The 14,129-nt window shown below is 35.9% G+C and overlaps 2 protein-coding genes and 1 pseudogene across 5 annotated transcripts; 1 reads left to right on the top strand and 2 right to left on the bottom strand.

Annotated features, from left to right (window-relative positions):
- On the bottom strand, nt 170–3,572 carry LOC104788147 (tobamovirus multiplication protein 1-like). Of its 2 annotated transcripts, none has more exons than XM_010513839.2 (13): nt 3,272–3,572; nt 2,672–2,722; nt 2,522–2,555; nt 2,341–2,427; nt 2,195–2,246; nt 1,922–2,105; nt 1,741–1,836; nt 1,536–1,596; nt 1,303–1,367; nt 1,161–1,235; nt 996–1,071; nt 751–914; nt 170–559 (listed from the first exon to the last, which is right to left on the bottom strand). In XM_010513839.2, exons 1-13 carry the CDS (start codon nt 3,398–3,400, stop codon nt 536–538), a joined length of 1,098 nt encoding a protein of 365 aa, XP_010512141.1. In that variant the 5' UTR covers nt 3,401–3,572; the 3' UTR covers nt 170–535. The 2 variants fall into 2 exon arrangements, with proteins under 2 accessions (XP_010512141.1, XP_010512142.1); XM_010513840.2 differs by having other exon boundaries at nt 2,672–2,749; nt 3,271–3,348.
- Nucleotides 3,990–6,755, bottom strand: LOC104788146 (aspartyl protease family protein 2-like). 3 transcript variants are annotated; one of them, XM_010513838.2, is made up of 2 exons: nt 4,837–6,755; nt 3,990–4,511 (listed from the first exon to the last, which is right to left on the bottom strand). In XM_010513838.2, the coding sequence occupies exons 1-2, from the start codon at nt 6,423–6,425 to the stop codon at nt 4,487–4,489; spliced, it is 1,614 nt and encodes a 537-aa protein (XP_010512140.1). In that variant the 5' UTR covers nt 6,426–6,755; the 3' UTR covers nt 3,990–4,486. The 3 variants fall into 3 exon arrangements, with proteins under 3 accessions (XP_010512140.1, XP_010512138.1, XP_019101667.1); XM_010513836.2 differs by having other exon boundaries at nt 4,484–4,549; XM_019246122.1 differs by lacking the exon at nt 3,990–4,511 and having other exon boundaries at nt 4,784–6,754.
- The window catches only part of LOC104788145, a 5,644-nt pseudogene continuing 982 nt past the window's right edge, over nt 9,468–14,129 (top strand).

Below are 14,129 nucleotides of genomic sequence, written 5' to 3'. Positions count from 1 at the left end.
AAAGTTTCGAAATAGGAAGTCATACGACACCGTATAGTGCTCTACTTCTCAATACGCGTCGTTTTGATGTTTTGATCTCAACGCTGATATCCAGAAATCAGACCGATGCGACGCCGTTTTGTAAAGAACTCGAGTTACTCGTCTATAAGAAAGCAGTTAAACGACGCGGTTTAGTAAGGAAGACAAAATTATATCTTCCTGAGAAGTGATAACACATTTTAATTTTATCTCCACAAGTCTGATGCACCTAGAACTAGAAAACTGCAATCAAAAAAGTGTTTATATTTACATAGCTTTCAAACCTCCTTTTCTATCTTATGAACACTTTTTTTTTTTTAATCCTTCCAAGGCAACACAGAGAGAAGAAGAAGAACACGAGCTTGTTTCCCACTTTCATTCACTTCAGCACAACACACCACCACATTCTGGTGACTAAGAACCACTCCGCAGCTTTTTCCCCCGGTGACTAGAGAAGAGAATTTGGCGGATTTTTTCGCTTCTGGCCAACACTTAATAATATAATGATTTCTCTGCTTCATATAGGACTTGCCTTAGAAACCTACACCATTTTGTGTGTCCCCCAACAAATAAAACATGTTAAGTGACCTCCTTAAACAATCTATGCTCGACAAAGTAGATATATTCTGAAACAACCTCACAGTCACTATCTAACTGATGCTAATGACTTCCTAATAACTGATGCTAATGATGAGTTCCTAATGTGGATGATCAACAAAGAGAATTGTGTACCTGATTTTTCGACACTGTTGTGGAGGCCCATTGCTGGGGAGGCTGCCTTGCAGTTTCATAGTTAACATAAGTTATTCTTCTGGGTTCTTCTTGTCTAGTCACCATGTTTTGAGGAGGTAACTCCCGCAAAACCCATAGAACGAAAGCCAATGGTACTGTGGAGCCTGTCAAAAAGCCTTCTTATCAGTAAAAGTATACTACATTTGAGGTCTTTTGGACCACAAACGAAAAGAAAAATCTTTCACCTATGAAATAGTATATGATCAGAAGAACCAATGCTTTGATGCCGTGTAATTTGCTTGGGTTCCAATGATAGAAGAGCTGAGATCAATACATTATATTTTGGTTAAGCATATCGAGAAACGTTAGGTTTCGGCTTACAGATTATACTTTGGGAAAACATGTTTTACCGGAATGTGTGTGAGAAGAGCGATTAAAGAGCTAACGGTGAAGCAAACAACTGAAACGCCTGCTAAACCCGATACCTAAAAATGGTTCAAAATGCACTTTCAGTATAAGGATTTGACTCAAACAAGAATCATTATTAGTTACCTTTCGCATCTCCGATGAAACCTGTTCAGACCGCACCTTCCTTAGATTAAAGAGCAGACGCAGGCCTAAAAAGTACATAACAGAGTTTGTATTAATGCTGCTTGATCAATTTTAATGGTCTCATTATGGAAAAATCAATTGAATAAAAGATCATAGCAATAAGCATGTTAACCAATGACCAAAGCATCTTCGCGAAATGCTACAAGAAAAATAGAACTGATGCAATTACTTACCATAGAAGCATATTCCTCCCCCCGTAATAATGATTATTGCAGCAAAAATATCAACATACACCTACACCAGAAGTGAATTTGTCAGAAAAAGTAATAGCCAGAGTCTCTTCTATTTCTCGAGCACAAGAACTTTTTTGATAAAGAGGAAATATCACTGTGTAGAGAGAGATAGCTTATAATATGGCGAAAGAGAAATAACACAAACCTGAGCCAATACTGAAGCATTGATAGGATTCTTTCCGGAAGCAATCCAAATAAGGATTGCAAATGATATCATTAAGATGAAAACAAGAACAACCGCCTAGCAAAAAAGATAAAACATTTTTGTAAAAACCACAGAAGTGAAACGGCTAGTGGTTAATGCATAAACCGTAAGTATCCTTTACCGCAACAACAAACTTCTGCCGGGTGCCAACATGAATTCCATGAAAAGAGCAACACTTTCTACGATCACTTGCATTCGAAGAACCTGGCTTGCTCTTGCTTTTTTCAAGTAACACTTGCTGGATACTAGTTTCTTCATCGTCATCATCATCCTCCTCTCCATTTCCCTGATGGCAAACATCTACCCTATAAACATTAAGAAGCATCATTGTCTTATCTCAGATCATTATTATTCAGATAAAATAATGAGGTACTACACGAGAGAACATACATACCAGAAAGAGAGAAGCAGAAGAAAAGTTGCCAGAAACAGAATTTTGGGAAAGGCTGCAAAGTACAATTTAATTATTCATCAGGGACTAACCTATAGAAGTAACTAAGAAACATAAACAAACCTTAACTAGGGGAATGGAAGTTTTACCCATAAGTAGAAAACCTAATGCGTTGGACCAATGATGCCACCTTGTGCAAGTCGCTACAATCGCAGCCACGAAATAAATAACAGAACCTGCCAATGGATAAGAGTAACGACCTTGCTCATGAGCTATAACTTTCCCCAACTATCTATGTTCCTAAATAACAAATGCCTCTAGGATTTATACCTGTGTTTGAAGAGCCAATCATAAGATGAAGCACCTGTAATTTACATTGATGGGTATGTCAGATACACACCATGAGAACTAAAATAAACAAATAACTAACAGAGAACCTAAACTTGGATTGATAAGAAACAGAAAGCTGAGAAGAATTACTTTTTGCCGTGTCCATCCAACTTGTTTATTCCGCCTGTGAAATCGAGATAACTGAAAGCAGGAGGCAGACAAGATAAAATCTTATAAGCCCAACCGAACAAAAACACAAGAAGAGAATAAGACTTTTTTCCCTTTTTTTATTTCAATGTCTAAAACTACATAAGAGAGCCACCAAAAATCTTAATCTACACTCATTAACACTTTTGATAAGAAAAGATTCTACTTTCTAATACTAAAATCATATCTCGGATTCAGATTCCTTGAATCAAATCTCTCATTGTACACAAACAACACACTTGAGCTCCGTAAGTTATACATAGAGTTGACCTGTAACTCAATGGTCAACCACATCAACAACAGACACACACAGCTCTAAAAGACTAAAATTAACCAATTTATCAAATTCAACACCAAGAACTAATAATAATCTAATCGAATCTTAAAAGACGAAACTCAGCACAATGCTTCACCTCTCCCAACAGACCTAAACGGTTTCTCTCACACAATCTAGCATTCAGAAATAAATACATAAAAATCGTTCCTTTATTTTTGTCTGTTCCAAGAAAACAAGAGAAAAGAGAAAGCTAAGAAATCAGAAACCTGAAGGAATGCGATGAAAGCAAGTGCGGCATCGATAAAAGCGAGACAGAGATTGACAACGATGAAGCTTGGAGCATAGCATTTATTATTATGCTTGGTTGATTCGAAAAGCGTAGCTACGATCGTCATCACGAATCGAATGAATCCTCTCTTCTCTCTAGATCCCTACCCCCGCCTGAGATCGAATGCCCGAGATTTTAGGTTTGTCGGGGAGAGAGAGAAGATCAAAGAACACAGACCAAAGAACACCCACCGAGACAGATGGTTGTAGGAGATGGGTTGGGTCTGTTCTGAGAAAAATAAATAAACAAATATAAAGTTAATTTATAATTTATTTATTTTTATATAACATATTTTCTGGACAGCACAAATTAAATTTGATTGCTACAAGTGGTACGGCACACTTTTAGATACTAGCTAATTACTCCCTGAAATAAAGTAATTTTTTTTTTTACAAGTGTCAATTATAAAAAGTGAATACGTTCAATATTAATTTTTTAATATAGTATCATCGTTTATCTTAAATCTTTTACTAAAAGCAAATTTGTCGTTCAATTTTAATTTTCTGTAGATAAACATAACTAAAATCTATATTTTCCCTTTTCAAAAAAACATTATACTCAGTGGAAACTTTTAATTTTAAAAGCTACATGGAGCGGAGCCCTCCTCGTTGAAGGGTTTGTCCAATTTTATTTTTGATTAAAAACATAAAAACAAAAATTAATTAGCTGTATTTTTTATTTAACTTAATTAGTTAATTATGCAGATAACGACATACATGATATCATAGACTTTAAACTTGACAGAAAAATATAATATCTCTTTAACTAAAAATTATTTAATTAATTATTGTGACTGAGACTAAAACGGATTACTTATTTTGCGGATTTAAGCTAGGGTTCTAATTTAACAACCAAAAGAAAAAGAAAAATAAATAAAAAGGTTTCTCAAGTGACTGAAGTCAAAAAAAATCATGTTAAGCTTGATCTGATTCTTCTTCTTGCACTGTAAAAATCAATGGCATTGAGTTTTTTCTTCTCGTGTTCGCTTCCGTCTTCACCCAATTTCAAACCCTTCTTCGCCTCAATGTTAAAGAAAGACACCTCCCTCTCTCTGCAACTCTCATCTCCGACCTTTCTCAGGTACACAATCCAATCCCTTGTCGTATGGCTTGTGTTCTGCAATATCCTGAAGCTTCTTTACTTTCCAATTCCTCTATTGTTCCCATTCCACTATTGACCTTTGGCAATTGCAAAGATTACAACTTTTACCATGGTTCTGTCCCAACTCGTGCAAATACATATAGCAAAAGTAAAATTAACTCACTTTGTAATTCAGAAACAAAAGTCGAATAAGTACATTAGTTTAGTATGATTTGTGCTCTACAGCGATATCATGTAATGTTTAGAAAGTAATATTCCTAAAGAATGAATAAATCTAAAAAGGACCAAAAAAAAAGAATGATCTGTTCTTATTGTTGTGTACAGTTGCTTTGATGGACTTAAAATCTTGTATAATCCGACAAGAAAGGTCTCTATATATCAGCACACTTTGTAGGTGCATACCCGAGCCTCGACCTCTTTGTATCATAGAGTATATGAAAGTTCTGCTGCTGGTAGTTTCCTATGATTGAAAAGGCTGATTTAGGAGTTCCAAGAATTGCTAAGCAAACCAAATCTTCAGTCAACCATATGAAAGAATTCTCGGTGGGGAAGTTCCAAACCGCGCCATCTGCAAATGCAATCCCAAGCTCTGGCAGCTGAACGTTTTCAATGCCAGACATGTTGAAGCAAGGATCTAGGATTGTGAAATCTCTATAGACAGGGTACTTCCCTTTTGCTTTCTCTGCAATCTTGTTCTTGATGAATTCATATGCAGGCTCTGCAAAGTAACTCAAGGTTGTACCCGAATCTATGATCGTTCCTCCACCTCCATCTGATGAGATATTCCATGTCTCTTCAGGTATGTTTAGAACTTCTCCCCCGACTAGAATGGATTTGATATGTACGTAGTAAAATGTGTCGACGAGGTTTTCTTTCTCGGCGACAAAAGAAGTGAAGTTTAGATTCGGGTGGCTCAACAAATCCTTGTCTTCCCCAAAAATTAACTTGCTACTAACGTTGGTGTCGCTGTTTCTATCGACAAGGCAATAAGAGAAGGAGTGACCATAAAGAGACTGAAGCTGCGAGGAAAACGAAAGCGGGCCTCTTCCTAATCCAAGCAAGCCTGCAGCACCGTGGAAGAGACCTCGGTTCCAATGACCACAACCGAACATCATGTTTTCGACATTATACAACTCGGAGCTCCCTCCACTTGTCGTGAGATTAACGGTGAAAGTCTCGAGTGCAAAGTCCCCAGTGGTGTTGGAGCTATCCCCATACCAGTAGTAGTAAGGGCATGATTGGTTATATGATTTGCAGGGCTTTGGAGAGTCATCAGGTGATGAGACTAGGTTGCATCTTGGGTCATTGCAAGTTATGTTCTTGTAAGAAGCAGAGGCTTTAGGGTCATAAAACGCACCGTTTTGCTGGAAACAGTCGTAGCAAGGCAAGCATTGAATCCAGTTTAGGTCACTCCCTGTGTCAAGAATCAAGGAGAAGTGTTTTGGTGGCGAGCCAACCAACACGTCCATAAAGTACTCGCCGGAACCAAGAGTCATACCGGACTCAAGTGTAGCCACCAACTGACCAGATTGATGCTCATCCACTGGAGAAGAAACCACCGGAGAGGTAACGACTTGTTTATTCTTCTTCTTCTGCTTCTTCGCAGCGTTTTGGTTCTTCTTCTCCAAAACCCTTTTGTGAAGCGTCTGGATTCTTGTGAGATCTCGGAAATTGAGCTCAAGAACAGAATTTGTTCTTGTCTTCTCTGTTTCGTGGTTAGGAGTCGTCTCCCGGCGCTTTAAGTGAAACTTCACCGTCTTGTTTTCTCCGGTGCGTTCCTTGGTGGGTTTGTTCTCAGGGGAAGAGAAGCCGCAGTCGTTGCTTGTTGAAGAAGAAACAGAGCCGAAGCGCATCGGATTTGGGAAGTCAATCCCAGAAAAGCCTGAGATGTTCTTTTGCTCATTGTTACCGGAGAGTCCTCTTGAGTCGCCGGAAAATGCTGTGACGAAAAAGAAAATAAGACAAAGAATGAAACTTTGTTTGGACAACATCAGGAGATATGTCTTGAGAACAACCAAACAAAAAAAGAGGAATCGCCGGCGACGATCAAACTTGGAGTCGCCGGAAAAGAAACCTGAGCCGGAAAAAGAAAGTAACAGAAGCAGAAGTTGTTATTTTTGTTGTAAGGGAGATTTTGTTTGTTCAGATTGTAAGGTTTTTTTGATTTTGAAGCTTGGAGAGAGATACAGAGAGAGAGAGAGAGGAAGAGGAAAAGGAAGAAGAAGAAGAGCAAAAAGAACAGAGAGTAGAGATCTGGTGAAGTCAGATTACTGATAAAAATAAAAATATTAATTGATATTTTGTTGACTAAAGTCATCTTCTTCCTCACGCGGTTTCATATCTTCATCATTCTTTTTTTTACCGTTTCTTCTCTTTGATCATCGTATAAAGAGAACAAGAACATAATAAAAGAGTTAGTTTTATTTTTAAATGAAAAATAGATTCTATAAACAATTAAATATGATTAAAAAGTCAACACTAAAAAGTCAATTACGATATATTACTTTAAAAATTAAATTAATGAAAATTTTGGTAATAACAAAAAACGAAAAATAAGATCTCTCGATTGCACGTATTGGTTACTAATGATTTTGAATAATCTTACCAGTTACCACAACAGAATAATTTTGAATAATATTCAATTTTCAGAAAATAATATTTTTGAGACTATTACAGTATGTACCTTTGAATTGTTGTGGCATTTAAATGGTACGGTCAATGAGATTATTTAGATACGAAATGTAGTTGGTGTGGTTTTTTTTTTCTGTTTGGTGTGCCACATTGTAAGCAAACGTGATATTCATTTTGCAATCAATGTTTTATCTATTTTTTTGTCAACATTAATCTCTAATAGACAAATAAATTTTAATCGGACGTAAATATGACTATAAGTGGTGACCATTTTTTAAAAAATGACCACTATAATTGATATCATTAGTTAAACTGCGTAACAAAAAAAGAAAAAAAGGGTTTGATTGGGATACTATTATAAGAAACCATTGGTCCATGCAAAATATTTAACTATTGGACAAAATAGCTAACACTTAAGTATCAATTGATAAAGAAATGTGAAGAACTACCAGTTTGACCGCCAAACCAAACGAATGACATCTTTGAGAAAAAAATAAAAATAAAAACTGAAGTCATCACCAAATAAACCTTTTAAAGACGAAGAAAGCCAAAAATACAATATAGACTCGTCACAATACAATATAGAAGAAGATTCAACGAACGCATGCATTATGAAAATAGACCAATGCCAATATAATAATTTCCACCATTCTTAGTGTGTGTATTATTAACTAATTACTACTACTATAAAGCAGAGTCGTTAAAGTTGACCGGTCGGTTATAAACAAAACTATTCAATTTGGGATCAATTTTAAAACTGAGAAGAGATTTGTATTATACTATATGTTTGACGATAAGGGAGGACAAGTCCTTACGTTTTCTCTTAAACTGTTTGACTATGACCAAACAAACTAATGATTTTTTTTAATATAATTATTGATTGATCGTAACATATATTGATCTGAAATTACAATAACTAATTCAACATACACGAAAACATATAAATGCTTGTTTGTAGTCACCCCCGAAAGCGTATAAAGTTAGAAGTTGACTGGGGAGAAAAGGTTAAACTACTTTTCCATTGCGACAGTACTATTCCAAGTAAAACACAAACAAAATAAAATGATTTGATTTTGACTTTCTTGTGGCAACGTGTATCTAACCAAATTGTCGGCATGAACCCAAAAAAAATGATAATACTTGTACATTAGCAATCGGTTAGTTGTAGTTCGGACCAAAATACAGTAAGAACAAAGGGAGTAAACTCCCCTACATTAAATAAGCTTAAATACAAACAGTTCGTGGTGTGACATAACCACTAATATCCTGCGAGAGTAAGACCGCAACACAAGGCGGAGTAGCCTCAAACAAATAAAAACCAAGCCGTAAAGAAAAAGCATAAGAATCTAAATCATCGACAAAACGGTTAGCTTCTTTATGCACATGCGTAATCCGGACTATCCAGTCCCTTGATATAAAATCATGGCACAGTCTTACCAGGAAAGATATCGGATGAATCGCATTAATAATCCATGTCTGTAAAAAACCGACCACTATCTCACTGTCCACCTCCAACTCCAACCGCTCAACTCTTTTATCCCATGCCACACACAGTCCATAGTAGACACCCCACAGTTCCACCATCAAAGCTGAGCAAATACCAATGTTAAGAGAGAAACCCGCCATGCCCTTGTTTCATCTCGCAAGGCACCACCTACAGTTGCTAAACCCGGGTTAACCTATTAACTATTAACCGCTCCTCCCTTTCTGGCGCCGGTCTTATCATCCTCTTATATATGTGTTAACATGTCCTATACACTTGAAACAAATTTGAATTTTGAAAACTACAAATATTTTCATATACTAATTGAATGGGTAAGCTCTATTTAAAATATTAAAGTTTTATTTATTTTAAAACCTGTAAGATTATCTTATAGATTTTTTTTAATAGCTTAAAAATATCAATTTTTTTTGCTAAATAATATTAATCTAGCGTTTTAGAAAGAAAATAAAAATGACGCTAAAAATATATATATAGCAATCCAAATAATGTAGTTGATTAGATTTTTTAAATAATTTCCTTTTAAAATTGCTGCTGAAAAAAACTTAAGATAAAAGAAAAGAAATACACGAAAGGCTTTTAATTATTGCAATTTACAAAGTTGTATTCGATAAAGCAAAGATGTGAAAAGATTTTTTTTTTTTTTTTTTTCGATTAATGAAGATTCCTTATGGGATTTGGAAACTTAAGGTAAAACAAAAAGGAAACAAGATCATAATATGATAACGTAGTCCTAAGTCCTAACGAGACTAGGACATGAATGTAACTCACTATAAATATTGCGGAAATACTCAAAGCTTGTATATCACCAAAACATCATAATCTCTTCTTCCAAAATCGTAACCAAATTCGTGTTCTCCGATTAAAAAAAAACCACAACCATAATCATCATCAACAATACATGTCTTTGTTTTCAAGAGCCGCTTTAGTCGTTTTGTGTTGCATGTTCGTGTTGATTCCAGCTTTTACTACAGCAACAACAGATCAAGGACTTCATGCTAGATGTGAATCTCACAGCTTCAAGAACGGAAAAACCTTTAGCGCTTGCACGGATCTTCCGGTATTAGACTCGTTTCTACACTTCAGCTATGTTCGAGAAACCGGAGCTCTTGAAGTTGCTTACCGTCACGCCAATCTAGAGTCTTCTAGTTGGATCGCTTGGGCCATAAACCCGACGAAAAAAGGCATGTTAGGTGCTCAAGCTATTGTAGCGTACCGTAACTCTACTTCTGGCGTTATGCGTGCATATACTTCCGCCATTAATAGCTACGCAGCCATGCTTCAAGAATCTCCTCTTAGCATCCGCGTGACACAAGTATCTGCTGAATATATTGATGGGGAGATGACGATCTTTGCAAATTTATGGTTGTCTCCTAACACAACCGTAGTGAATCACTTATGGCAAGACGGCCCATTGAAGGAAGGAGATAAGCTTGGAATGCACGCAATGAGTGGAGATCATCTCAAATCTATGGCGGCTTTGAATTTGCTTTCGGGACAAGTCACATCTACAAAATCAGTTAACGGAAACATATTGTTGGTAAAGCAAATCCACGGACTTATAAATGCAGTGAGTTGGGGAATTCTCATGCCAATTGGAGTTTTGGCCGCAAGGTATATGAAGACATACGAAGTATTAGATCCTACATGGTTCTATGTACACATAATTTGTCAAACTACCGGTTATTTCTCCGGATTAATTGGAGGATTAGGAACAGCAATCTACATGGCCAAACATACTGGTATGAGGACAACGGCGCATACGGTGATTGGGCTGCTTCTCTTCGCTTTAGGGTTTCTACAGATACTTGCACTCAAAGCAAGACCAGACAAGGATCATAGGTTCCGAAAATACTGGAACTGGTATCATCATACTGTAGGGTACATTGTGGTTATATTGAGCGTGTACAACATTTTCAAAGGCTTGTCCATTCTACAACCCGGAAGCGGCTGGAAGATCGCATACACCACAATAATTTGTGCAATTGCAACCTTTGCGATTGTGATGGAGATTTTGCAGTTCAAGAAGAGATGGAGTAGCTTGTTTTGCAAGAAAGCGAAAGATCCAAAAGCTGATCCAACGAATTCTGTTGATGTAGTCTAGTTTTTCTTTGTGTTACGAATGATAACTATCATTCGTCTACTCTTCTTCTTCTTCAGTAAAATTCTAGACTTGTGTTAGTCACTTTTCGGTTTTTTTAATATTAGTCATGCTTCGGTTTTGCTTGTAGACGATGAATTATATTTTTGATTAATAAAAGTTCTTTTATTCATTGATTAATATTTTTAGTGGAACAAACTGAAGATATAACTGGCCATTATTCGTTTCTTCCTCTTATGCGAGTTTGTAATGGTGTAATTTTTTTTGCGTTTGTCCTATATATGGGAAGCCCAAGTTTCACAGAAAACTTTTAATAAGTACATGTCAACGAAGAAACAAAATCCTGACACTTAGGCTATGAATGGCTGCTGGTTTTTAACTGGTTTTTAGATTTTGGTTTTTAGCTTTTGGATTTTGGTTTTTGATTTTTTTAGTTTTTGATTTTTGCTGTAGATTTTAGTTTTTGCAAAATCTTAGTTTTTAGTTTTTATGTATAATAATTATTTTAAAAATAATAAAATAATGATTATAATTTTTATTAAAAAAATAAAAAATACAATGATGCAGAAAAAAAACATATGTTTATTGCATATAGAAAACATATTACTGCAAAATTACTATCATCATCATCGAGAACTCCATAATGATGCAGAAATTTCATCCCGAATCCCTTCCATATACTGCATTGGAGTATTGTTTTGCTCTAATTCTTCATCTGAATCAGAATCTTCTTCAGCTATATTACTAGCTATGCGGTCTGAATCGAAGTCAACATCTCGTAGATTTGATAACCTAATAAAATTATGTAATGCCATTGTTGCAGCAATAACTTTTCGTTGAACATGTATGGCATACCTTGGTTTTTCTCTTAAAACTCGCCATTTTGCTTTCCATACACCAAAAGTCCGTTCGATGACAGATCGCAGTGAAGAATGTCGTTTATTGAACATTTCTTTGTGACTACTTGGTGGTCTAGCTCTATTATATTCGCTAGGATGGTACCTTTCCCCTCGATATGGAGTAAGGAATCCAGGTCGAAGAGCATAACCAGAATCTCCCAAATAATATTTGCCCATAGGTGGAGTTGGAAATTGATGATTCCCCTCCATCGCTAGCATTAGAACCTTAGCATCATGAGCAGACCCGGGAATACCAATATACGCATATGTAAACAACATGTCCATATTGCATATTGCTAAGATATTCATACTTGTGCCGCTTTTCCTATTCCAATATTTTTCTGAATTTTTTCCCGCAACAGTGACCGGAACATGTGTTCCATCTATTGCACCAATAAAACCTCTAAAGTAAGGCCAGTACCTTCTGTCAGATTGTAACTTTGGATGAGGTTGATTGAGCTCTTCTGGACCAGGTCTAAGCAATTCAACCGCCATGTGTTCGAGGGCATTCAACACTTCGTGAAATTTTCTGCCTATGGTTTCTTGTGAATGACCAAATATTTTTCCAACATACCTCTGAGTTCCGTTTTGAGCGCATATGGTGAGAAAAATTGCAACGCTTTCCTAGATGCTTACTTCATCGGTTTCCATCAAGTGATGGTCCTCCTTAAGTTTTTCACATAGTTTGATGTACACCGGTGGATACATCCGAATTATGTCGTAGCATTGTTTCTCATGACCATGAATTAGTTCATATACGTATCTTCGGCCACGTTCTGGATCTTCATTCATCGGNTTGGATCTTCATTCATCGGTCTCCTTTAATACTCATGGAGTAAGGATCCATGAATGATTCTCCAAAGTTAATGCTTCCATCTTCTGCCTCATCATCTTCAAGCATTCTGTAAAACGCTTCCCTCTAAAAAAAAAACAGATATGAATTACTAAGATGAAAATGGAAGATATTTATTAATTTCAAAAACAACAGAAAAATAAACAAATCATTATTCTACGGCAAACTAAAAACATTCAACAAAAGTGAAATAAAAAAAGTTTTCTTCTGATCAATATTATTCATTAGCCTATTCAGTTGTTCGACTTATTCCTGTTGTCCGCTCAAGATATTTGATCCTAGCATCGTCATTGGGTAGTGTTAGATAAACATGTGCATGCGTCTCGTTGCTTTGAAGCACACTCACCGCTCCCCAATATAAAGAGGAGTCATATTGAAGTCCAGGGAGTGTTAGTAGCGATTCAATTGCACGTTCCAACTTGTTATCTTGGGCTTGCTCATAAATTTCTGTTCGTTTCTTGTAAGCATCATTTGTCACAAAGTCGTATGAAACTTTTGACGTTGCTCGTTTACGTGTTGAAGATGAAGGACGTGTAGAGTTTCCGTATACACGTTTTGAGCTCTGGTTGTATGAAGACGGTGTTTCGCTCAGGTTTTCTGAAGGCACATCGGAATCATTTCCTAGATTCACTGGTTCAGAATCATTTTCAGTAGCGGTCTCTGACTCCGTACACTGATCCACTCCGGAACCTGGATAGTATCCATCATCAGTACCAATGTGTTTGGTGCTGAAAAGCCGATCCATTCTATCGAGGTCGATAAGAGGATTTGCTCGGAGCTTTGAAGCAATTGGTGTTTCCTATATAATAATAAAAAATTAAAGTTCAATATATTAGTTTACTATATGTTGTTAACTAACAAAACCATGTGATATGATATGTAAATATTACCTTAATACGTTCATTCCACCATGCGTCGTCCATGTCAATAGCTTGAGTGGTGGGATCAAGTCCAACTCCAGTTTTTTCGATCAGACGACGATAAACATCATAAAGCTTTTTAAGATTGTAAAATTTGTTTTTTAGTGGAAGCCATTCAAGATCGTGACCTGTGGCTTCTTGAAATCCTTTTCTAATTCTCGCTTTACTCTCTTTCTTTAGAGGGCCAATACGCCAATTAATAAGCTCCATCTCAGTCTCATATATTTCAAGAAAATGATGAACCATACTATCGGTCCATTGAAGCTTCGGTTTTATATATCATTTTATTTATTTACATACACATAATTAGTCAAGATAATTTTGTACTACAGTAGGATAGACATCACTAGAAAATACACATATCAACTAAATAGGTACCTCTCTCGCATTTGATGATTGTCCACGATAAGCCATACCTATAATAAAATATAATGTAAACATCGTAACAACAAAATAAAAGTTTCCAAACAAATGGTGTTGATATAAATAAATAATGGTGTTAGACTAAAATTTACTGCAAAATCCAAGCTTAATTTGCAGAGATGTTTGCACTCATCCGATGGAAATGAAATTTATGTGATTGTAGAAGACAAGTATGAAAGGTTGTTCTTTTATAGTAGTAAATCAGTATACAAAAAAAGATTAGTTTAATAATAAAAAATATGTTTTAGTTTGTTCATCGCACCAAAAAAAAGGTTTCAGTTTGTTCATCGAACAAAAAAAAATAGGTTTTAGTTTGTCTTAAAATTTAAAGAAATTAGAATAAATATATATTAGAAAAAAAAAAAAA

Source organism: Camelina sativa, chromosome 5 (genome assembly GCF_000633955.1).
Source record: "Camelina sativa cultivar DH55 chromosome 5, Cs, whole genome shotgun sequence".
NCBI lineage: Eukaryota > Viridiplantae > Streptophyta > Magnoliopsida > Brassicales > Brassicaceae > Camelina > Camelina sativa.
This window is presented reverse-complemented; position numbering and strand designations above follow the sequence as displayed.

Coding starts and splice junctions, on each gene's coding strand:
- LOC104788146 (XM_010513836.2), bottom strand. CDS start 6,425: ATGTTGTCCAAACAAAGTTTCATTCTTTGTCTTATTTTCTTTTTCGTC. Junction 4,550..4,836: donor ACAAAGAGGTCGAGGCTCGG/GTATGCACCTAC, acceptor GAGTTGGGACAG/AACCATGGTAAAAGTTGTAA.
- LOC104788147 (XM_010513839.2), bottom strand. CDS start 3,400: ATGACGATCGTAGCTACGCTTTTCGAATCAACCAAGCATAATAATAAA. Junction 2,723..3,271: donor CTTTCATCGCATTCCTTCAG/GTTTCTGATTTC, acceptor TCCTGCTTTCAG/TTATCTCGATTTCACAGGCG. Junction 2,106..2,194: donor CTTCTGCTTCTCTCTTTCTG/GTATGTATGTTC, acceptor TAATGTTTATAG/GGTAGATGTTTGCCATCAGG.